Genomic DNA, 25,659 nt, shown 5'->3' with positions numbered 1-25,659 from the left:
CAAAGGAGACGAAGTGGAAGTTCAGCAACTTAGGTTTATTGTAATAAACAAACCCATGACACAGAGGTGCACAGAAGGTCAGGCTTGTCCGGTGATCAGCTCCAGAAATGACGCTCACCACCATGACAACCCCAACCTTCCAGAACACCACCAGGTCATGGGAAGAAATCCATGTTAAAGAGACACTACAATAACATGCTATAAATCTAATACAGTAAAGAGACACTACAATAACAAGCTATAAATCTAATACAATACTACAGTGAGGAAGAGAAAAAAAGAAAAAGTGTCACGATAGGAGAAAGCAGAAAGCTGCAAGAGTGAGCTGAAGAGTCAGGGAATGGCTGTAAATGGATTGAGGAGGCCCGAGATGGCTTTACACTAACTCAGTATTTGTGCTCGCACATTTAACTGCAGCAACGTGAGTTTAAAATAAGGGCTTTAGGCACCGGTGCATTTGTTTTTTACAAATTAAGCACTGGTGCACTCACAATTACTGGGTCCAAGTCTGTTCAGTGTTCCCATTACGGACCATATCCACATCCACTGGCACTGGCTCTGAGCTCTCAGCAGGTGGTGAATAGGAGCAGGGGTGCAGGCATGGAGAGGGGGCAGCAGATGAAGGATGATGAGGGTGTCAAAAGGCAGGGGTGGCTGGTACTTTATGTATTCTTTTCTGTTGTGTTGAACCATTTTTCTTGCTTTTTTCCCTCTAACCTCACATTTCTATTACTTGTTTGTGCTACTAGCACCAGGATGCTGGGGTGAATGAGCACTTAGTAAATATACTACTACTGCTACAATAATAATAATAATAATAATAATCATAATAATAATACTGCTACTACTACTAATAATAATAATAATAGTAATGTGATGTGTAGGGTGCCTGAAGGACACTTGTACTGTGGCAACTTTGGTGAAAAGCTTCCAAAAACACATTATGGAATAACGTCGGTTCTTCAGTCTGGTACAGATGAAAAAATGAGAGTCTTAGTACTGCATCAGCGCCAGATTGGGGACCGAAACAGAACAGCACTGGCAAAATATTAAAATCAGACTTTTACCCTTTCTCTTTTCCTGTTGATCTATTGCTTTCTCCCCATCCTTCCTCCCTCTCTTTTTTGAGGTTTCCCCATGCCTGTTGCAATTCACCCTGGGGAGCTGGGGAAAGTAACAGAAACAGAGGTGGCCCCATGCCCTAAAAACAACAGGCCTCCAGAGGCTCCAGCGCACTGGGAAAATGTCCCACTGGCGCAGTGCCTCATTTAGGGACTGATTTAGAACTCAGCGGATGGGCTACTCCGTTACAACGGTGACGGATATCCCATCTGCCAAAATCTGAATCAAATGATATCCTATAGAATTTACATTTCAGAAGACAGGCTATCCATCACTGTTGTGATGGATTAACCTGTCTGCCGAGTTCTAAATCAGGACCTTATTTGGAAGATGCCCCCTTCTTAAACATGTACAGTCTTGAATAATATAACAGCCAGTTACGCTCGTAACCCAATCTGTGATCGTGTCTGCAGAGTGTCCAATGGTGTTTTCCGTTGCAATTATAGGTGTTCAACCATTAACCTGTAGAACAATAAACAATGTAATATAAACGACATAAGGTGTAAGACCCTCTTATTTGTCTGAGGGGCAGGGGTGAGGAAGCGCGGCCAAGGGTGGAGGAGAGGTGACAACTCAGTTCCCCCTCCCCCTCCCGGTGTGATTGAAGGGGACTGCCAGCATTAGCATTTGGACATGGAGTGACTTCACTGAGCTACGCGTGACTTCTATCTTCTAGAAGGAGAAGGGGGGGAGGCGCACATTCACAGTGCCTCACAGCTCAAAAGATCCAAGCAGGTAATCAAGGTGGCCTGTCATCAGTTTTTGGCCTCTATTGTCTCCAACTATCTCTCCTGATTAGGGGTGGTTAGATGGCATTGGGCGCCCTGTTCCAGCACTTCACACCACCTCTTGCTCAACCAGTATGCCAGAACGGAGATCATTTAGCCACTGTTGAAGGAGTGGTACTGTAGCGGATTTCCAGCTCAGAGCCTTCCTGCGCTTAGTTATAACTAACACTATTGCAATAAATTTGTTGACAGGTTTACGTGCTGAAGAACGGAAAGTAACCCCCTGTACACCTAGTAGGTAGTACAGGGTGTCCTTTCGGACTGAAGAGCCCAAAGCCTCTGACACGTCCTCTATTATCCCACCCCAGTATGGCTCTAGCTGGGGACAGGTCCAAACCATGTGTATAGAGTTTGTCATATCTATCGGGCAGTGCGGGCTGGCATATGGAACCCCTGGATACATTTTTGCCAATCTCTCGGGGGTAAGGTAAGTGTGATAGAGGTAATTAAATTGTGTGTATTTGAGCCTGACGTTCGCTGAAATGAGCCTCAGTACTCCCAAACACTGTGCCCATTGTTTGTCTGTGAGAGGGGTGTCAAGTGCTGTGTCCCAGTAATCTCAGAGAGAATGCAGTGGCACTCCCCCATCTGTGCATAATGAGCTATACAAGTGTGTGACTGCCAGGTGACCACTCCTGTGTGTCAATAGTGCTTGCAGAAATAATAAGGTGTCTGGTTCATCCTGCGTTCTGTGCCAAACTCTATGTGGGGTATCATGAGCATGGCATATATAAGGAATCAATCATTCGTATTTATAAAGCGCGCTACTCACCCATCAAGGGTCTCAAGGCGCTGGTGGGGGGGGGGGGTCAGTGCTCGAAGAGCCAGGTCTTGAGCTGCTTTCTGAAGGAGAGGTGATCAGGTATGGCGCGAAGGTGGCTGGGCAGAGAGTTCCAGGTCTTCGCTGCCAGGAAAGAGAAGGATCTTCCTCCGGCGGTGGCTTTGCGGATGCGGGGTACGGCTGCCAGGGCCTGTCCGGTCGAGCGTAGAGTGCGCGGAGGAGTGTAGAAGGAGACGCGGTTGTTGATGAGTTTGGGTCCGAGGTTGTGAAGGGCTTTGTGTGCGTGGGTGAGGAGTCTGAAGGTGATCCTCTTGTTGACTGGGAGCCAATGGAGTCTTTTTAGGTGTACGGGGATGTGGTGGTGGCGGGGTATGTCCAGGATGAGTCGTGCGGCAGCGTTCTGGATCTGTTGGAGTTTCCTCTGCAGCTTAGTGGTGATGCCGGCGTACAGAGTGTTCCCGTAGTCCAAGCGGCTGGTGACGAGGGCGTGGGTGACGGTCTTCCTGGTGTCGGTGGGGATCCAGCGGAAGATTTTGCGGAGCATGCGGAGGGTGTTGAAGCATGCCTAGGTCACCGAGTTAACCTGTCTGGTCATGGAGAGGGATGAGTCCAGGATGAAGCCGAGGTTGCGTGCGTGGTCGGTGGGTTGGGGAGTGCTGCCTAGGGCGGGGGGCCACCAGGAGTCGTCCCATGCAGTGGGAGTAGGGCCGAGGATGAGGACCTCCGTCTTATCTGTGTTCAGTTTCAGCCGGCTGTCTGTCATCCAGTTCGCTACTTCCTTCCTGCCGTCATGTAGTCTGGTCCTTGCTGAGGTGGGGTTGTTGGTGAGGGATATGATGAGCTGGGTGTCGTCGGCGTGGGATATGAGGTCGAGTCCGTGTTTGCGTGCGATGTTCGCCAGGGGGGTCATGTAGACATTGAAGAGAGTGGAGCTGAGGGAGGATCCTTGGGGTACGCCGTGGATGATCTCCGTGGCTGTGGATCTGAAGGGGGGCAGGCGGATTCTCTGAATCCTTCCGGAGAGGAAGGAGACGATCCATTCCAGGGCCTTGCCTCTGATGCCGGCGTTGCTAAGGCGGCGTATCAAGGTGCGGTGGCAGACCGTGTCGAAGGCTGCAGAGAGGTCCAGGAGTATGAGGGCCACGGTTTCTCCCTTGTCAGTCAGGGCTCTGATGTCGTCCGTGGCTGCGATGAGGGCGGTTTCGGTGCTGTGGTTGGCCCTGAAACCGAACTGTGTGGGGTCGAGGGAGTTGTTGGTTTCCAGGGCGGTGGTGAGTTGAGCGTTGACGATTTTCTCAATCACTTTGGCGGGGAACGGTAGGAGAGAGATGGGTCGGAAGTTTTTGAGTTCGGTGGGGTCTGCTGTGGGTTTCTTTAAGAGGGCGTTGAGCTCTGCGTGTTTCCAGCTCTCCGGGAAGGTGGCGGTGGTGAGGGAGGTGTTGATGACGTCTTGGAGGTGCGGTGCGATGATGTTGTCGGCCTTGTTGTAGATGTGGTGCGGGCAGGGGTCCGATGGGGATCCGGAGTGGATCGAGTTCATGACGCGGGTGGTCTCCTCGGTGGTGGTTGGGCTCCAGGTGAGGATGGTGGTGATGTCGGTGGCGGGTTCCGGGGGGGGTTCGCGTTGGCGGTCGTGAAGCTGTTGTATATATCGGTGATCTTGTGGTGGAAGAAGGTTGCGAGGGAGTCGCAGAGGTCTTGTGAGGGAGGGATGGAGTTGTTTTCTGCGTCCGGGTTGGAGAGCTCTTTGACGATGCCAAATAGTTCCTTGCTGTTGTGGGCGTTGTTGTCAAGTCTGTTCCGGTAGGCTGTTTTTCGTGTGGCGCGGAGGTGTTGGTGGTGTTGGCGGGTGGCGTCCTGGAGAGCTGACATGTTCTCCTCGGTCTGGTTAAGGCGCCACTTCTTCTTGCGGGCGCGGCATTCTTTCTTGGAGTCCTTGAGGTCGGGGGTGAACCAGTTTTTCTTGTGGTTGTTGGTGTTAGCTTGAGTCTTCAGGGGGGCCAGGAGGTTGGCGCAGTCGGAGATCCAGCTTGTGAGGTTGTTGGCGGCTTCGTTGGGGTCGGTGGTGTTGGTGGGTTGGTTCTGGGAGAGGGTTGATGCGAGCTGTTCAGTGGTGATACGATTCCAGTGTCTTCTTGTAGGTTGCTGGGTGTGGTGATGCATGGTGGTCTTCTGAAGTGGACACAGCTGTGGTCCGACCAGGTGAGTTCGGTGGCGTGGCTGAAGGTGATGTGTTTGCTGGAGGAGAAGATGGGGTCGAGCGTGTGTCCGGCGTAGTGGGTGGGGGTGTTGACTAGCTGTTTCAGTCCCAGGTTGGCGAGGTTGTCCAGTAAGGCGGTGGAGTTGTTGTCGGTGAGGTTCTCCAGGTGAAAGTTGAGGTCGCCTAGGAGGATGTAGTCGGTGGACGAGAGTGCGTGAGGGTTGACGAAGTCTGCGATGTCTTCGCTGAACTTGGTGCGAGGTCCTGGTGGTCTGTACACGAGGGTGCCTCTGAGGGTGGTCTTGGGGTCGCTGTGGATCGTGAAGTGGAGATGTTCGGCGTCGGGGAGTGAGTCGTCGGTGTGGGTCGAGATGCGGATGGAGCTTTTGTGTGCGATGGCGATGCCTCCTCCGGTGCGGTTGGTGCGGTCTTTCCGGATGATTTTGTAGCCGTCGGGAATAGCTATGGCGATGTCGGGTGCCGAGGAGGGGTTCATCCAGGTCTCGGTGAGGAAGGCGATGTCAGGGTTCGTTGAGTTGATGAGGTTCCACAGTTCGATGGCGTGCCTGTGGACGGATCGGGTGTTGACCAGGATGCAGTGCAGATTGCTTCCGGGGGAGTCGTTCTTGACGGGAGCGGTGTGAGTCCGTTGGCAGGTGAAGCGGCAGTTGCTGCAGGTGAAGGGTCCGTGGGTTCGTTTCGGGGTGGCGCGGTGGCAGCCCGGCGTGCGGCTGGGGTTGAGGTTGGCGAGGGTGGTGGAGTCGTAGGTTAGGCGGGGGTTGCGGGGGCCAGGGGTTCGGGCGCTGGGCGCGGTCCAGGCGCGGACGGGTGCAGACGGGCTTGCCTTAGGCGCGCCTTCGGCACGCCAGCGGCGTCCCCGCTGCGCGTGGCCGCCATATATGGGGTAGCTGGGGGAGGAGGGGTCAGCTGGGAGGTGGGCGGCGGGAGGGGAGGAGGGGAAAAGCAAAAAACGGCGGGAAAAATCGGCGAGGCCGGAGAACGGCGAGGGGGCCAAAAAGTGGACAAGAGCAAAAGCGAGGCGAGGGCCAGAGAACGGCGAGGGGGCCGGAGAGAAACAACGGGGGTGAGAGAAACGTGGCAGGGGGACCGGGCACTCACGGGGGGACAGGCACTCGGGTTACACGGAAGAAAACGGGGAGAAATCAATCACTCAAGCCAGTCACACGGGGCCAAGCACTCGGGATACACAGAAGAAAACGGGGGGAAATCAATCACTCAGCCAGTCACACGGGGCCAAGCACTCGGGAGAAGGAGGACACCAGCGGGCAAGACGGCAGCTGGAGCGGAGCTGAGAGTTGGTGAGAGGAGGCAGTCAGGCACTGGTGGCGCTGCGGAGGTGGGGGAGCGACCTACCCTGGGGTCAAGGGTGGCTACCTCCGCCTCGCAGCGGCCGCCATATATGGGGTAGCTGGGGGAGGAGGGGTCAGCTGGGAGGTGGGCGGCGGGAGGTAGGCGGGGAAAAGCGAAAAACGGCAGGAAAAATCGTCGAGGCCGGAGAACGGCGAGGGGGCCAAAAAGTGGACAAGAGCAAAAGCGAGGCGAGGGCCAGAGAACGGCGAGGGGGCCGGAGAGAAACAACGGGGGTGAGAGAAACGTGGCAGGGGGACCGGGCACTCACGGGGGGACAGGCACTCGGGTTACACGGAAGAAAACGGGGAGAAATCAATCACTCAAGCCAGTCACACGGGGCCAAGCACTCGGGATACACGGAAGAAAACGGGGGGAAATCAATCACTCAGCCAGTCACACGGAGCCAAGCACTCGGGAGAAGGAGGACACCAGCGGGCAAGACGGCAGCTGGAGCGGAGCTGAGAGTTGGTGAGAGGAGGCAGTCAGGCACTGGTGGCGCTGCGGAGGTGGGGGAGCGACCTACCCTGGGGAAGGAGCCAAGTGGTATGCATAGTCTTCCACCAAGCTATCAAACGTACAGACAATCTTGTCATTAAAGAGGTCGCCCTAAGTCATAATACCAGCTTCCGACCATGAGGTGGCATCATGTCTGGAGCCTAGTTCAGTGCAGCTTGGCATCACCCAAAAAGGTAATTCTGGTGTGTAGGGAGGATGGGGGTGTCTCCTAATCATGTTAGTGTTCCAGCACTTCTGAGCCACTCACAGGAGAATGTTCCCTTCCCCTCTAGGGGCCAGAGCATCGGACACCAGCAGCCTTTCTAGGACAAGAGGCAGATGAAACACGTCAAACCACTGGCCAAGTTCAGATATAATGTGATTCAGCAGCCAACAGGTAGGCCACTATAACGGTGTGGCGGCATAATAATATTCACAGTTTGGGATGCCAAAACTGCCCACTTTTAATGGGGCATATAGTTTGGAAAGTGCCACATGACTCCTACCCTTGCCCCAGATCAGAGTGGTTAAGAGTGAGTGTATTTCCCAGAATATTTTCCGGGTTAGCAGAACAGGGATAGAAGAAAAATAGTACAACAACCTGGGAAGAATCAGCATGTTAGGTTTGGCTATGTGACCTGGTAGAAATGGGGTCTCTAGTTGGCAGTCATCTTGCACCCTATCTAAGTAGAGAGCCTCACCGTAGTACAGGTTAAGGGACTCACTCTCCTAAGATAACCCCTGCTCACCTCCTTGGTAGCTTGCCATGAGCAGTCATTCTTATTTCAGAGGCAATGTGTTAAGTATTTGGACCCACACACAGTAACACAGTAAAAACACTACAAATAGACACCACACCAGTTTAGAAAAATAGCCAATACTTTATCTAAGTAACCAATATGACAAAAATCTAACATACACAAGCAACAATATGAATTTTAAAAGATTAAATACCAATAAAAGCACTTAGAAACACAATAGCTCGAACTGGTGCTGTGACGGAGTCGTTTCCAACAGTCTAATGCGGAGTCATTCCCAACTGTCCAATAGCACTCGCAAGGGAGTGCAGTGCCGGTCACAGAGTCGCATGGACCCCAAGTACAGAATCTGAAAAATGAGACAGAGTCACAGATGTGGCACAGAGTCGGGGGTGAGGCGTCAGTTACATACTGCTACACAGGAGGTGAGGCATCGGTACATTACTGCTACACAGGGGAGGTGAGGCATTGGTTCCTTACGGAGGCAGCGGAGGTGAGGTGCTGTCAGGGGTGAGGCATCAGTTCCTCACTCCGGAGGGGTCGATGAGTCCAGTGGGTCAAGACACAATGAGGCAACTTTGCCATGTCACAGACACCCCACAGGCCACAGGCGGCTTGGCGGAGTTGGGTATCATGGACGTGGTTGACACGGCCCTCAGGAATCACAAGGTTGCAGGACTTCAAATGCGCTGCAGCAGCGTGGGTCCTGCAATGTCGGTTGTCATCACACTTAGGGTGCAGGCAGTGGCATGGAGTCGGGCAGCAGCGCCGGTTCAGGAGTCGGCCGGAGTCGGTGTGCCTGGTTCTTGTTGTTTTTCTGCCAGACCTCACTCCCAAGGGCCCAGGAATGGGAGTGGGCACCTCTTGGCAAGTCAGGGTCCTCAGAAAGAGAACCCAGGGGGTAGCAGGTGAAGGCTTTGAAGCCCCTGAGACTTCTTAACAGGAGGCAAGCTCAGTGTAGTGATAGGCTTGTAGGTGGGAATAGAATGTAGAGGAAGGGGGATTCTAGGTGGAGTGTTGAGAAAGGGGAGTCTGGAAGCGGCAGGAGGAGGAGAGGCTGAAGCTGGAGTGCTGGGAGTTGCTGTATTACCACCACTACCAGTACATCTGTACAGGAACCTACTATCAGAATAAAGGACTATTCGTATCATCACCGTGTAATTATTACATAAATGGCGACGAGGAGACTCTGTGCAGAAACCAAGCGACTCCCTACTCCTAACTAATGTGAGCAACAGAAGAAACCCGAAAAATATATGGAAGATCTTGAACTGAATAACTGTAAGTGCCAAGTTACATATATTTTGAAGGAGCGTGACTGTTTTCATAAGACCGTTTTCAGTGTGCCTAATAATGTGGAAAGGATACCAATAATAGTACGACATTAACGGTGAATCGATTATAAAGATTCACATTTCATGCCGTAGCAATCGGCTGTCGGCATTGCTGTGTAATTATTAATAGAAAAGAGCATACAACGGTTTTCTGAAAGTGTAAATTCAACGGAAAGAGCACGCAACGCTTTTCCGAAAATAAACAGTTCCATTCACGCGCTGAAAAAAGAACACTTCTAGCGCGTACTTCAAACAGAACCGGAACGCGAGGAAATGTAATTCCTAACACGCGCTAAAAATAGAATACCGGCGCGTGGAACAGCAAAGGGACAACAACGCGAAGAGATACAATCGTAGATGTAGCGGCATAAATCAAGAACTACTCACATTTTGTTGTCGACTCTGACTCCTGTCTGTGTTTTCATCGATCTCACAAGCAGCAAAGCAGCAAAACAGAAGAAGGACTCTTACAAATGAACTAGAAAAAAGACTGTGATATGAAATACCACATTGGAAACTGAAGGAAGATTGTAATTATAGATTGTGATTTATTTTAATTTCTAGTTATTTTGAATTTAGTGCAGTTATGGCTGAACAAAGTATCTCAGCACCTCCATGTTTTTTACCTTTGCCAGGAGAGCCAACAATTCCTTGGAAAAGGTGGAAGAACATTTTTTCTACTTATTTATTAGCGATAGGGGGGGACAGGTACAGTCCTCTTAGGAGACAAGCAATCTTATTGCATCATTTAGGGACTGAAGGTCGTAGAATATATGATGATTTGCCTGAGATATCCTTGGGCATGGGGGATGGACAACCTGCAAACCCATATGAAATGTCTCTACAAATGCTGGAGACACATTTTACTCCTAAAATAAGTATAGTATTTGAACGACATAAGTTCTTTTCTAGAATTCAGGGTTATGATGAGGATGTATTAACTTATGTTGCGGCCTTGAGGGGATTAGCAGTAACGTGTGATTTCCAAAATTTGAGTGACTCCTTAATACGTGATCAGATTGTACGCTGTACTAACAGCAAGAAAGTGAAGGAGAGATTGTTATCCATTGATCCCTCATTGGAAGAGTGCATACAAATAGTGCGAAGTATGGAGCATACTGAAACATGGATGAAAGAAATTGAAGTTAAGAGTCACATGAGGGACTCGGACAAGGAAAACACAGTTGAGGTGAAAGAGTTCAAAGTAAAGAAACAAGACAAGAATTCTGGAAACAAAGGAATTAAAGTCATGGAGAAGAGGAATCCTAACATTTTGTGTTATAGGTGTGGAGGTTTGGGACATATTGCCTCTAGTCCTATGTGCATTGCGCGTACCTTAACGTGTAGGGTGTGTGGAATAAGAGGTCATTTGGCCAAAGTGTGTAGGTCGAAGGGTAAAGTATTGAATAATAGTATCAAATCTGTGGATAATGCACAAGAAGAGCAGGAGGAGATTGTTCTAACTATTAATAGTGCTTTGGAAGTTAACCAACGAGAAATAGAATCCAAAACTGAAAGAAATTTCAAGAAGGAGAGCACTGTCAAATTGGAAAAACCCCATTGTGACATAATGTTGGAATCCAGATCTGTAAGGGTACTAGTGGATTCTGGTAGCCTATTTACTTTGATATCCAAGAATGTATTTATGGAATGTTTGGAAGGGAAGATTGAGGATTTGCAAAATGCAGACGTCAGAGCAGTTGGATGTGGAGGGAAGAGAATCAATATTCTAGGAATGAAGTGGATGGACATTTCGTTCAAGGGCAATGGAGTATACGGGAAGGTGTATATAACTTCTGACGGGTCAAATGTTTTAGGATGGCGACATCAGAAAGACTTAGAGATAGTACTGGACCCTAATGCAGTTGAACCTGTCATGATTGTGGAAAAAGCAAATATTGAACATATGGAGACTCAAGAAATGGAAACAGAGTGGTCCAGAAAGTTAATGGAAAAATTTCCCAATGTGTTTACTGACAAATTAGGTAAACTGAAGAAGTTTACACATCGCATAATTTTAAAGGAAAATGCGATACCAGTAGTCCACAAGGTGAGGTCCATACCATTCTTGATGAGGGAACCACTCCAACAGGAACTTAACAAATTGTTAGAGGAAAAGATTATTGAACCTATAGAATCCTCGGAATGGTTGGCGCCTATCGTTGTGGCACCTAAGGAGGGAAACAAGATTTGTCTATGCATTGACTTGAGGGATTTGAACAAGAACATTTGGGTGGACAGGCAGCCTTTGCCGAACATCACAGATATGTTGAGTATGATGGGGGGTGGTAAAGTGTTTAGCGTATTGGACATGTCTGCGGCTTACCATCAAGTTAACTTGCACCCGGATTCACGGCCATTAACATCTTTTGTTACTCCTTTGGGTGCATACCGTTACTGTAGAATGCCTTTTGGGTTGGCCTCAGCATCAGCTGTATTCCAACGAATCATGCAGAATGTTTTTAATGGGCTACAGAATGTATTGTGTTTCCAGGATGACATCATAGTAGTGGGAAAATCTTTGAGTGAACATGATGAGTTGATGGGGAAAGTCTTAGAGAGAATTGAGGCTCATGGGTTGACTGTGAAGAGAGAGAAATGTCAGTTGAGGAAAGATCGAGTGAATTATTTAGGTCACGAGGTATCTGCTGAAGGGATAAAACCAAAAAGAAGTATTGTAAGGGCGATTAGTGAGGCACCGAGACCACAGAACAAGGATCAACTAAAATCATTTCTGGGATTAGCAGAATACTGTTCAAAGTTTGTACATGATTTTACTGTGGTTGTGGAGCCTATGAGATTGTTGTTAAAAAAAGGGACAGTGTTTGAGTGGGGAGAGGAGTGTGAAACAGCATTTATGAAGATTAAGAGTTCCATTATCAATGCTCCTACTCTGGGACATTTTGATGTGTACAAGAAAACGATCTTAATGACGGATGCTAGTAGTGTGGGATTAGGAGCGGTTCTCATACAGGTGGTGGAGAATGAAGAGAAAATCATTGGATTTGCATCTCATAGACTTCAGGGGGCAGAACGCTCATACTCTGCCATTGAGAAAGAGGCGTTGGCCTGTTGCTGGGGTGTAAACCACTACAGGTACTATCTATGGGGACTGCCTTTTGTACTTCGGACGGACCATAAACCGTTATTGCAAGTTTTTAAGTGTGGTCGAGGTTTGGAGGGAAGTATAACACCCCGGATATCTAGATGGTTGCTTCATATTATAGATTTCAATTTTGTGGTGGAATTCGTAAAGGGTAAGAAAAATGTTGTGGCCGACTGTCTGTCACGTTTGCCAGTTGATGAGAGTTCTGAAGAGGGGTCGTTAATGTATGAAATGGAAGCAGAGGTGTTTCCAATAGATGTTGAGTTGGCATTAGGACAAGAGGAGTGGGAGGAAGCTGTAGTGGAGGATGAAGAATACTGTGAGTTAAGAAGGCTCATATGTGATCCTGATAGTAGTAGCAGTCTCCCACATGAAAGTTTGAGACAATATTTAGAGGTAAGGAATGAATTGAGTATTCAAGGAGAGAAAATATTAAGACGCGGGAAAGTTGTTCCTCCAAGGAAACTGAGGGTGAGGTTGATAAAATTAGTGCATGAGGGTCATCTAGGAAGGAGTTTAACCAAGAGGAGACTAAGACAATTTTATTGGTGGCCTGGAATGGATAGGGAGGTTGAACGGATGGTGAGTGAATGTGTAGCGTGTGGTAATAGTGACAAGACCAGAGTTCTCAGGCAGCCACCTTTAGGATGTGTACAGTTCCCAACACAACCATGGGAGAAGTTAGCTTTGGACTTTATAGGCCCAGTGGATAAATTGGGTAGGAGGAATCGATTCCTTGTTGTTCTGGTAGATTACCATAGTAAATGGTTCGTGGTTAAGAGTTTAGAACGAATCACGACCAGTAATATTATAGAATTTCTTAAGAAAGTGTTTTTGGAAGAAGGTGTGCCGAGAGTTCTGATTACTGACAATGGCGTGCAATTGGTGTCAGCAAGCATGAAGGAATTCCTGACTGGATTGGGGATTAAACATGAGAAGGTTGCGTTGTTCCATCCGCAAGCTAACGGATTAGTGGAGAGGGTGAATCGAATGATTATGGAGAATATTCAACTCTCTTTGGCGAATGGACTAGATTGGAGAATGGAATTGAACAGAATGTTGTGGGCACATAGAGTAACACCCCATTCGGTAACGGGGGAGTCGCCATTTGTTGCTCTTAAAGGTAGAGAACCAGCAACGAAGGAATTTCCTTGGTGGTTATGTGAAAAGAAACAAGTATGGGTTGATCGGGGAAGGATGAGAATGAGGGTAATAGATCAGCAGGAGCGTAATAAATTAAGATATGACATTAGGAGAAGAGTGAAGAAGATTGATGTGGAAGTTGGTGATTGGGTGGTAGTGAAAAGGTTTGGTGTAGTGAAGAAGGGTGAAAGCAAGTTTTCTAAACCACAAAAAGTGATAAAGGTGTATAACAGTGTGGTTAAGCTGGATGATGGAAAGGAGTGGAGTATGGGAAACTTATGCAAAATTAGGAACGGTTAATATTGTTTTAATTGTAATAGATATTATCTGTATATAGTTTTGTGTGTATTCTCTTTTGTAGGATGTGTAAGGGGGGAGATGTGTAGTGATAGGCTTGTAGGTGGGAATAGAATGTAGAGGAAGGGGGATTCTAGGTGGAGTGTTGAGAAAGGGGAGTCTGGAAGCGGCAGGAGGAGGAGAGGCTGAAGCTGGAGTGCTGGGAGTTGCTGTATTACCACCACTACCAGTACATCTGTACAGGAACCTACTATCAGAATAAAGGACTATTCGTATCATCACCGTGTAATTATTACACTCAGTCCAAGCCCTTGGAGAAACTTTACAAGCAGGATACACAGCAAAGTCCTCTCCAAAGCAGAAGCAGGCACTGCAGGTCATCCCAGCAAAGCACACACAGCAAAGGGGCAGTAATCCTCCACACAGCTCTTCAGCTCTTCTCCCTAGCAGACTCTCCCCTTGATCCAGAAGTGTTCTAAAAGTCTGGGGTTTTGGGTCCAATACTTTGGCATTTTTACCTTGAAATAGGCAAACTTCAACGGAAAGTCTTTGTAGTTCACAAGGCCCTGCCTTTCCTACCCTGGCCCCAGAAACACTCTAGGGGGTTGGAGACTGTATTGTGTAAGGACAGGCACAGCCCTATTCAGGTGCAAGTGTTAGCTGCGCCTACCATTCTAGCCCAGGAAGACCTATCAGGATGTGAAGGGTTACACCTCAGCTCCCTTTGTGTGACTGTCTAGAGTAACTTCTCAACCAGCCCAACTGTCATCCTGACCCAGATGTGTATTCCACAGCCAGGCAGAGGCACAGAATGGTTAAGCAAGAAAGTGGGCACTTTCTAAAAGTGGCATTTTCAAACATGCAATTTAAAAACCACCTTCAGTAAAAGATGTATTTTTAAATTGTGAGTTCAGAGACCCCAAACTCCTAATCTCTATCTGCTCCCAATGGAAAATTGCACTTAAGAGATATTTCAAGGCAATCCCCATGTTAACCTGTGGGCGAGATAGGTCTTGCAATAGTGAAACCGCATTTGGCAGTATTTCACTATTATGAACATGTAAAACACGCCAGTACATGTCCTAGCTTTTAAATACACTGCACCCTACTGCGGGCCTATCTTAAGGGTGCCTTGCATGTACTAAAAGGGAAGGTTTGGGCTTTTCAGACACCTCAATGGCAGGTCTGAGACATGTTTACAGGGCTACTCATATGAGTGGCACAATCAGTACTGCAGGCCCACTAGTAGCATTTGATTTCCAGGCTCTGGGCACACATGGTGCACTATAATAGGGAATTACTAGTAAATCAAATATGCCAATCATGGATAACCAATCATAATGACAATTTACACAGGGAGCACTTGCCTTTTAGCAATGATCGGCAGTGGTAAAGTGTCCAGAGTACTAAAACCAGCAAAAATGAACCCACCACACAGTAAAAAATACAGGAGGCAGAGGCAAACAGATAGGGGAAACCACGCCAAGGATGCCAGGTCCAACACGACCCATAGGAGAAAGCAGCATGGACATCAAGATACGGAGAGAGGATCTTGCTCCTGTAAGGGCCCTGCTCAAGTTTCTGTTGACCAAGTCCTTATCTGAGTGGTGGACTTGGATCCCCAAGTTTTTAAACAAGTCAGAGGCCCATAGGAGCTGTGTGTTCGGTAGCACTGTCTTCAGAAAGAACAGATGGGACTTGTCCCAGTTTACCCTCAATCTGGAGGATACTCCAAATTGGTGAAGCCATCCCATAAGCCGTGGGATTACCATACCATCATCCCACAGGAACACTAAGGTGTCATCTGCATACAAAGAGATTATATGGCAGCGATTTTCAGCATAAATACCCAGCTTGAGGCCTGCTTCTGGTGGCAACATGCAAATGGCTCCATAGCCAATGCAAAAATGATTGGGAACAACCTTCACGGGTGCCACACTCAATGCAGAAAGGGTCAGAGATTGTAAATTTACACCCGAACAAGAGGCGAGTTGTACAGTAGAGCCATCTATTAGAGAAATCGAATGCCTTTTCTATGTCAAGTGACGTGGCCCAGCAGTGGGCGCTCGATGCTCATGCTGAGTCCATCAACATGAAAAGACAGCACAGATTTAGGAACTTGCTCCTACCAGACATAAACCTGTTTTGATCAGAATGTATCACAAGCTGTGCAAAGGGAATCAACCGATTGGCCAGCACCTTTCTGAGGATTTTACAGTCTGAGTTTAACAAGGAGAGAGGGCAGTATGACCCCAGCAGCAGAGTCCCTGTCTGGCTTAGGTAGCACCACCAGTGCCACTTCTCAGAGGGACGAGAGGAGTATGCCCTCAGCGTAAGCCAAATTGAAGACTTTGAGCAGATGTAGGATAAGCTGAGACTTAAAAATGGAATAGAACTCCACCTCTCAGACATCCACGCCGGGGAGTCATGCTGCATGCCATTAATCAAGTCCGAAAATTCTGCCTCCGAGAGAGGGGCCTTCAAGTCCACTTGCTGGGATACCTGTAGTTGCGGGAGGCATATGTTGCCAAGGAAGGGTGCAATTAGAGGTGGACCTACCGTCTGCAGAGCTGCATATAATTTAGTGTAGTAGGAGTGAAAGCAGTGTTTATAGCATCCTGAGTGTTAAGCAAGAGACCCACTTCATCACAGGGGGCAGTGATAGGGGTCCTGGGAGTGGAAGAACGAAGGAGCCAAGCCAGGAGCCTGCCCACCCTGTTGCCCTCCACATGTTTTCTAGCTAAGTATTCCTTGTAGTCTATTTTGCCCAGTCTCTCTAGTGTTGTCTTGTATGAAAGCCTCCCCATGCCAGTTGAGCAGCATCTGCCACCTTATTGGGGGGATAACCTCTAGTAGCACCTGATGTCTGCTTCAAGCGAATAAAGTTCCCTGCACAATGCCAATTTAGCCCCGTATACCGCTTTGATTGTGTGGCGGCAGAGTATGACCTTGAACGCGACCCACTCAATACCAGTGTTCGAAGCCGTGCCATAGTTATCCATAAAATATGATGTTATTAAGTCTGATAGATCAGCACTAAACGCTGTATCCTTCAGGGCATCCGAGGAAAGCGTCAGGTAGGTGTACACAGGCAACTTCATCCCCAGTATAGCTGAATTGGCAGGGGGCAATAAACTGATGAGGTGCGTCCAAGGTAATCAGTGCGGAAGACCAGAGCAAGTGCATCAGGGCTACAATAAAAAAGATCTATTCTAGTGTGTAGGTCATGTAGACCCGAGTAGTAGGAGTACTCCCTAGATGTGAGCTGCAGGCTATGCCAGGCATCCAGCACCTGGGTATTAGAGGCCCATTATTGTAAGTGTTGGGTGTGTGTACTGGATTGTGCCCACTGTGGGTGGGTGTGAGCGGTCTTGGCTCGAGTCTGGTACACAATTACATTTTCCACCCTAGTAGCAGGGGGCCATCACATCTTGCAGCAGTGCCAGAGTAAGGGAGTGTAGAAAAAGTGCTTGGTTGGTATTGGGTGCGTAAAGGGAAATTAAGGACAGAGGGAGTCCATCTAATAGCCCCACCAGGACCACATATCTCCCCTCCTGCGGGAAGCTCTGATAGTGTAGTCGCCAAAGCCATATCTGTAGCGAGTGTCTCCTTTGACCTCGCTGGTGCCCTTGGCACCGGGCATTGTCGCTGCAGCCCTGTCGTATTTTGTGTGGACCATGAGAAGTGTGATGCTTGACATGCAGTCCCTGTGGTGAAAGCCAGGAGCATCCTGCTAGTGAGGGCAACAGGAGACAGCACCTTCTGCGCATTTCCCTGATCCTGAACCCTCGTAAATGGGCCAACTACTAAGTTCAGTGAGTGTTTTGTAGGGTGAGAGGAAGAGCAGAGAAAAAGGGGGGGTCACTGATTAGTCCTCAGCAGCGCCTCACCACAGGAGGTTGTAGTAGCAGATCAGTGAAATAAAAAGCTCTTGAGACAGTAACGCCACCAGCAGTGAAGATATGTCATTTTGTCTCAGGAGTCCGGACATACTCACCTTGGGGTGGTCTAAATTTGAGACCCTGGTGGTCTTTGGCCATCTCATGCCCCTCGATGTCCCTGTAGGGAAAGATGGGCCTATGGAATGCCAACATTTCCCTGGTGTCTCCCCTGTTTTCCTATGAGGGGTGGTGGTCAGGCAGGTGGGCAGGCGGTACTCCTGTGCAGTCTCAGCAGTCTAACTGTGATTACAGGCAAGAATGAGAACAAAGATAGTGTGGTCCTATATTAATTAAAACAAATTCATCATTCTCAGGTGTGGAAGTAAGAGTGTGCTTGTATGAGTTGGAAGATGCTTGTGTGTGTTTGAGTACCCCTGCATGTGTGCAGAAGAGAGAGTACATAAGCATGCATAGCTGGGAAACAGCAAGAGAGTTTTTTGTGACTTTGGAGCTGCTTCTCTGTGTGTGTATGCCTGTGCACTTAAAGAAGAGCAGAGCATAAATTTGAGTATGTGAGTATGACAAACAGCAGGACTATGAGTTTTCACATGCTTATGTGAGTGTGTATGTATGTATTTATGCATGTGAAGAGCAATTACATATGTGTGACTGTGTGTGTGTGTGTGAACGAAAGAGAGCAAGTTTCTTGTGTGAGTTTGTACATGTGTGTGCTTGTGTTCTTCTGATTTGTGAGGAAGAGTGATTGCTCTTGTGTGTATTTGTGTGTGAGAGGGGGACGGAGTAATACTGAGTGTGATTATGTGGATATGCTCTTTAGCTAATACTCCATTGCCCCACCACACCAAATTAAAGCACTGCATAAGCATGAATTAGAGCCATTCAATCTTCAAGTAAAGCAGATAGTCTTGCATTTCATTTAGTTCTTTAAATTTCATTCAAAAACAGCACTTAGCCTCTACCAGACCTCAGCCTTGTTGTTGACTTTATAAAGTGTTATTCCACGCCAAACAGCAATGACTTAAATGGAAATTCAGAAGTGAAGTTGTAGAGTTGTGTGAGTATAAATGTTGGAACCCTTTTGGCTCCTGAAGGACTCTGAAGAGTTATGACATGGGTGTTAGAATGTGGTGAAGTGAATGCAGGTTTAGTGTTTTGAGTTTGCAGATATAATAGACAAATAAAGATGTGTGTGTGGTGAAGCAATCGGTGGGCACAGAGGCTGGGAAGAACGCTACAGCAGTTACTGACTATTTAGAGTACCTTTTTGCTCCTGAGAAGTGACAGTATTGTCCCATTAAATGTATTGCAGCACTGCTGAGAAGTGCAGGTTCTCTCCTTGTCAAACTAAAGAAGTGCGGGTACTCAGTGCCCGATAATAAAGCACTACCAAACAGGTATGTTAACATTGTTCATAGTTTGATCTAACCATGTTACATGACAATAGATCTCTCATATACATGTCTAGAGTAATACACACACACTGGCACAGAAATATTCGAGCATCCACACATATACATAGATGCACACATACTTATGCACACATGCACTCACACATGCAGACCTAAGCATCATTATTTATATTATTGATATTTTTAGAGCACAAACGTGCACTCTAAAGGAGTCTGTTGGTGGTATACCAAACCAGATTGGCATCTAACTGTGAAGTTTCTATCAGTCAGCTTGAAAAAAAACAGGTTTTCAGTGATATCGTGAATTTTATCTAGGAAGGTTCAGTGCGAATTTCTAGAGGTAGCTTATTCTGTAATTGTACACTCTGGACAGAAAAGATTTCTAACACCCATTCGGAATAGTTCATTGAGGGAGTTTCAAATGTCGCTTTTTTCAGTGGTGTTAGATCACAAGCAAAAAAGTATTTTCTGCTGTTTTTTCAGAAGCGTATGACCACTTTTATGGTAAAGCTTGTACATAATTTTTGAATGGTGCGTTTCATGACATGTAACTAGTGTCGGTGGGGTATGTAATTTGGCAATGGATCCTTTTTTTCAAATTAGAAACATATTAAATTTATGGAGGTGCTGAATGTTTTTTACAGGAAGCCACAGATAGGCAGAGTTGATATAATGTATTTGAGACTGTATAGATACATTGACATTTATTATTCTGTGAACAAATGATTGAAAAGGAAATATTCAAAGAAGGGCTCATGTTTCTAAAAGACAGATCTCAGGAACTGCAGAAATTTGCTTTCAATGTCTAGTTTAGAATCAGCAACATGCCAAGATTTCTGACAAAAGAGACTAGATTGGGCTACTCATCCACTGAGAAGGATAACACGCACAAGTGCTGGCAATTCACTTTGCTTTGTACTGGGAGAGTTTCAGATGTGGAGGGCTTTCATTTTAAGTAAGTTTGGTGTATTTGGTGGCAGTCCAACAATCGGATTTCTAGGCTCATCCTTTATGTATCATAATGACTTGCTGAAGGTGTAGAAGCAATGGTTGGAGAGTGAGATTTAATACTAAAGAGGTCAGGACTGACCCCTATTGCACACCCCAAAAAAGTGGTGCTGGCGCAAGTGACAGAGGGCCTAGTGGTGTTTGTTCGGTCCTCTTAGCAGTAAAAGACTTAAACCACTGGAAAGTCCCTAGAAAAGGTTTGGGTGTCAATGACGCAACTTGGAAGGTCGTGAGAAATACTGCTGTAAATATATATAATTCTCTTCCTATTGGATAGTGTGTCAGATGTTCAACTCTATCTTCGCTTCACTCTAATGGTGTGTTCTATCTTCATGTCACTAAATAAGAATCTGCCCAACGTGTAATGTAATTGTTGCTTTTAAGGCTGCACACTGGGAAGCTGCTGGTCAGTGTCCACTGTGTGTGTTCTGACTCCTAAAACATGTAAAAATTGGCTAATCCCTGAATGGGATAGTTAACACTCCTATAAGGCCATAAAGTGGCGCAGAAACTACACCCATTGCATAGACAATTAAATGTCACCAATGTACACATGCACCTGCTGTGACATCCACTGTTGTGACACAGGAAAATATGGCTTTAGGCTTACAATTGCAGTCTGAATGATAAAGTTTAAACCTCCAGCTGGACATCTAAAAAAAAGCTTTCGATAGGGAAAAACCTTTGATTTATATATTAATGTCATTCCTATGTAGGCACTGTAGCCCACAAAGTAGGGTGCATGTCCTTGCCATGACAAGCCTAAAAAGCTATTTTCACTGTTGAGGGTCCTGGCTTTTCCATGAAGAAACTAGACTACAGATTAAAATTTTGATTCAGTAATCCGGGGATTGAGACCAGCTTGAAAAAAGATTCAATAACTATTTTTAATATTTATTAAAACTTCAGTTCAATGATGAAGTTAGATTTGTATTTTAAAAAATATTTATTTAGAACGTTACCTTTTTCCTGCCTGAAGCCCTTGAGGCTCGTTTGCACTAGCCTCACAGCAGCTGCTCTGCTAGTATTATACTGTAGTTGAATCTGCTCCCGCAGACAATTGACAAATCATTGCTGGCTGTGCATGGCTCACCTGTCTAAGAGTCCAGGTTCGTCAAAAATCCAAGCCACAAAGTTTGCACACCAGAATATTAATAGACTTCACTGTCATGTGCAGACTGAGGATAGTTTGCATTATTCCCCATGATAATGTTCTTGACAATATCCATAAGATATAGAATGGTGAAGTGTGACATTCTGTGGTTTCATTCACAGAAGGTGCCCTATCCACTTTGTGTGTGCAGCATTTTACGTAATGTAACATGGATTAATTAAGTGCAAATTCAGAACTTATATGTGTTCAAGTGGACATTCCTAGGGTAATGCTACAGATGTGGGCAGGCACTTTAGGTGAGCACCCATAGTTTTTTTGTAAGTATCCACAAACAAGTGCTTATATGTAGGTCTCCTTTTTCTTCACATCTAATTTACATCTGAATGATTCAGCTTCGTACAATGCACTTTTGCTTGTTTCATGCTGTATCTATCCAAATACACACAGTTTAAGTGTGGCAAAAAATGTTTGAAAGTAAATCAGCATTGCCAGTTTTCACAGGCTGAATGACTAGAAAGAAAAGGGACAGCAAGGAAATAGAGAAATTAAATTGAAAAAATTGGAATTGCTTTAATGTCCTAATTTATGTGTGATTCTATGATAAGCATAAACTCTGCATGGGTAGGAATGGGGCACATACCAGCTCATTTTTACTAACACCACAAGCTTACTCGCATATTTTTTGACAACTATAAGTTACTTATGGCATGGGCCAGAAATTGTTCTGAATAGGTCAGCCATGTGTAAATTACAGTCTTGCCCAGATTTATGCAGCGTATGTCAGCATTTAAAACTTTCTTTGTAGATTGGCTCACTATGTTGAATGAATGGGGTGGACATATGAATACATTGTATGGTGCCTAATGAAGTCACCTCCTTTGGCAGGCCTTAGGCCCTTGCTTTCATGGTGGTGTTGCCCTGGAAATATCAACATGCAAAGAAACAGTCTAATGTAGATGAGAAATATGTTGTTTTGCATGTAGTACCACTCTATGGGAATTTCTGGAACAAAATTGATGCACATGTAGAGACTACTGTGCATTTACACAATTTAACAGGTGCACACGTTTAGACAGTTACAAGAACACAACAGTAATTCATTCGCAGTTGTATACATTTGCCGAGTACCAGTAGAATTCTCATCAATTGAGTTCTACTGCACAATATAATACGTATCAAGTCATATATTCTGCTTATTTATATGTAAATTGTATTGTGTGGAAAATGGTATAAAGTATGTATCATTGTAGAAAGGTTATTCGTCATTGAAAACAAACAATATGTCATCAGTACAACTAAGAGCTGAGAACACTAAATATGAACACACAGTTTGTCGTATAAGACTCACCTTTCTTTGTAGTTGATGAAAATTTGATAGAGGTTTTGATCATTTCTGTTTGTGATTGAGTCATGTACCTCGTGCATGAGGCTTTTATGCACTTTCACCAAATCCTATAAAACATGAAACACAAGAACAATATCAGTAATGCGTGGCAGGGCTAGGGGGAACATGATGGCCGGCTAAGTAGCCGGCCGCAGGAGGGGGCTCCGCCATGATCAGGAGTAGGAGCAGAAATGGAACGCACTGTGGAAAATTAAGGGGAAAAAAGCCAAGTATAGAGATATAACTTACCAGTCTTTTTTTTAATGGTCATCCAGAGAGAGTCACGCTGGAGGGGGGAAGGGCGCTTCGCAGCCAGAGCAATCTATGATATGGTCAAAGGCAGCATCAGAGCTCCGACGTGACAGAAAGGTTGCCACTAGGATCCCCTTCCGGGGGAGAGGCGGCAGAGCAAGGACATCCGGCAGGAGGGCAGTGACAAGAGCTGAGGAGTTTGTACAAGCAGGTATTTTACATGTGGAGAGGCGCGATTTATATTCCTCTGACGAGGTGCATGAGCAACGTGGGAAAGTTGCTAAACAACCAGAGGTGAGGGCAGATGCCCTCACAAATGTTGGAGGGGGGCTGGTTGCTGTTAGTAAGAAGCAGGAGATTGCAGTAAAGGGGAGACTTGGAAAAAGTCCAGTATACTCGTTGAGGAGTGACAGGAAGATTTTTGGGGCTAAAGAGAAGTGATATAACACCCCTGCAGATTCCAGGAAAGCTATTGCTAGAGCAATTAAGGACCAAGGCTGTGCAAGTAAAAGGGGTAGAGAGATTCTAAACTCAAAATGTGGGAGATTTCTAAGTAATAAACCTAGAATTACTCCATCAGTGAGAGCTACTTTAAGCTCTCACCTAGGAATTTGGTTGATGAAGAGTTGACTCACTTCAACAAGCCGCGCAACACGACATAGGCACTAAGATGGCTACTTCAATGGACAACATGGATCTGGGAGAACTTTGAATAACCCAACCTGAATGCAGTGTAAATAATTTACAGGCTCTTGTCGGTCTGGAGCCGTCAGAAAGGGAAGAGGGAAGCAACTCAGTGCCTCCTAGAGAACGGGAGATGGACAAAGATTCCTTGGAGTTCACAGAGAAGGAGTTGGCAGAATTGGGAGTGGGCGCTCCACAGCAGGAGCAACATCAGGGATCCCGGAGTACAAACTCTTGTTGTAAGACTTTCAGCCTTGGGCCACTTGGGAGCTGGAAAAATCAGGAGCAGGGAAACGTAGAACGCCCTCTCAGTCACTCCATTTCGGGAATGTTGAAAGCCCTGTCTCTCAAAGTTAAGGTTGGTTTTGAAAAATCAAGTTCTAATCAGGAAGAGATTAGAGACATGTGCGGTCCTTGGAAGGAAGTTTGATGATTTGGTGGGAAGGACAGCTGCTCTTGAGTAAGAGGTAGGGGACTTTAAAGTAGCAGTATAGAATAATAAGGAGAAGATCCATAGCTTGAAAGCAGGGGAGGAAAAAGTTAGGACTAAGTTAGAGCTTTTGGAAAATAATCAGAGGAGGAACAATCTGAGACTTTTAAAAGTCCCAAAGGGCATTGAAGGCGATGATTTAAAAGGGCTGGAGGTCCACCTGATCAAACAAGGATTACAAATGGAGCATTCAGAGGTGGACATTGCAAAAGACATTCAAAGAGTTTATAGGGATCCTTTTGGGAAGCCCACAAATAGGGACAGACTGAGGAAAATCTTGGTTTGTTTTTATACATATGCAATTAAGGAACACATTTTAATAGCTGCACTGAGGAAGAAATCATTGTTGATGGATGGAGTCCCCTTCGAGATCAGATCTGATCTCTCAAGTGTTACATTGAATAAACAATGGGAGCTGGGAAAGAAGATTGATGTTCTTAAGAAGCTAGGGGCCACAGCCCAGCTGAAGTTACCGGCCTCTCTGAGGGTAATAGCAAACAATCAAATGTATAATTTTAAAGATGGTAGAGAGGTGGATGATCTGATAAGGATTTTAGAAAAAGGCAGCTAAATTGGTGTAGAGACTGGAAAGATCCATTCCTAGTTTTATTTTATTTTTTTCCCTTTTTGTTATTCTGAAGCGTGAATGTCTAGGTAAATATTAAATTCTGGTCCCAGCGGATGCCTACCCCTGGAGGCAACAACACCAAAAGGAAGGAGCTAAGGGGTGGTTCTCCCAGGGTTGTATGGGTGGGTAGGTGGGGATAGGGGTGGGGGAAGGTTGTGGGTGGGGCAGTGTGTAATAGGGTGGGAAGCGTGAAGGGAAAAAGATAAAAAATCAAGAAAAGAAAAACATTTCCTCAGAGTGATAGAGAACAGGGATGTCTTAGGAGGGAAGTTGCATTCGAAAATAATGATAGAAGTTAAATGTCAGAGGTTAAGGAGTTGAGGCTTCTATCCTGGAATATCAACGGGTTACAGATGAGAAATAGGGGGAAAGTGGCTGTTCCAAAATTTAAAAGACGTTCAAGCGAATGTATTAGTCTTACGAGAGACTCACCTGTCTAGGCAAGAATGTATGGAAGTGTTTAAATCATGCAATTGGGCCAACAGATAATAAGTTCTGGTCAGAGGGGTGGCTGCAAAGGGGTGGCTATCTTAACTAAAAAGCATCCCAATATATCCTTACAGGAGGGACCAGTAGACAGGGCGGGGAGGTGGGTAATAGGGAAGTCGGTGGCTTTTGACTGTGCATACGTAACAAAGAAGACACTGTACCTCTAATTGATTTATTCCAGCATCTGTTGCAGTTCCCGGACCCCAAAATGTGGATGGGGGACTTTAACGTGGTGTTAAATTATTATCTAGATAGCTCTTCAGGGAGTAGATCTAGAATGAATGAGAGAATGCGCTCCCAAGTACTAACTATGATGTCCCAATTGGGCTTACATGATATATTGAGGGAAAAGATGGGGTCTAAACGCAGATATACATTTAACAACAAAAATGATAGACACCAATTTAGGATCGATTGCATTCTATTAGATAGGAGTCTAAGACAGAGTGTGAAGGAGGTAGTACGCATAGGAGCCCACCTATAAGATCACTCCGCAGGTAGTTTGGATATTTTGCTAACAGGAAAAGTTGTTAATGGCAGATGGACTTTGGATAGAACCTTGTCACTAGATGAGATACGGTGGTTGAGCTGCAAGCCAAGGCAGAGGAATTCTTTAACCTTAATGCAGGTTCAACTATGCCAGCTTTGGTGTGGGACGCCTTCAAGGCATTCCTGAGAGGGAGATTAATTAGAATAGCCTCCTTTAGGAGGAAAGCGTATAAGGAAGAGATAAGTAGGTTAGAGAAGCAGATTCAGCAAATAGAATCAAAATGGACACTTGCAGATCTGGGAGAGATAGAAATAATCCAGCTTTGTAAGGTGGATCAGGGTTTGCAATCTGAGCTGACAGCTGTGATGGAGAGGAGGATTAAGCAGAGATGGGAGGTGAATAGGATGGTGCATT

The 25,659-nt window shown here is 46.2% G+C and overlaps 1 protein-coding gene across 1 annotated transcript in view; it reads right to left on the bottom strand.

The window, feature by feature from the left end:
* VAV3 (vav guanine nucleotide exchange factor 3) overlaps window positions 1-25,659 on the bottom strand; it is a 1,144,177-nt gene that overhangs the window by 655,772 nt on the left and 462,746 nt on the right. Inside the window, exon 8 of the mRNA XM_069232407.1 lies at window positions 22,177-22,280. Coding sequence (XP_069088508.1) covers window positions 22,177-22,280 — 104 coding nt within the window. The remainder of the gene's footprint in view (window positions 1-22,176; window positions 22,281-25,659) is intronic.

Source organism: Pleurodeles waltl, chromosome 4_2, assembly GCF_031143425.1.
Source record: "Pleurodeles waltl isolate 20211129_DDA chromosome 4_2, aPleWal1.hap1.20221129, whole genome shotgun sequence".
NCBI lineage: Eukaryota > Metazoa > Chordata > Amphibia > Caudata > Salamandridae > Pleurodeles > Pleurodeles waltl.
This window is presented reverse-complemented; position numbering and strand designations above follow the sequence as displayed.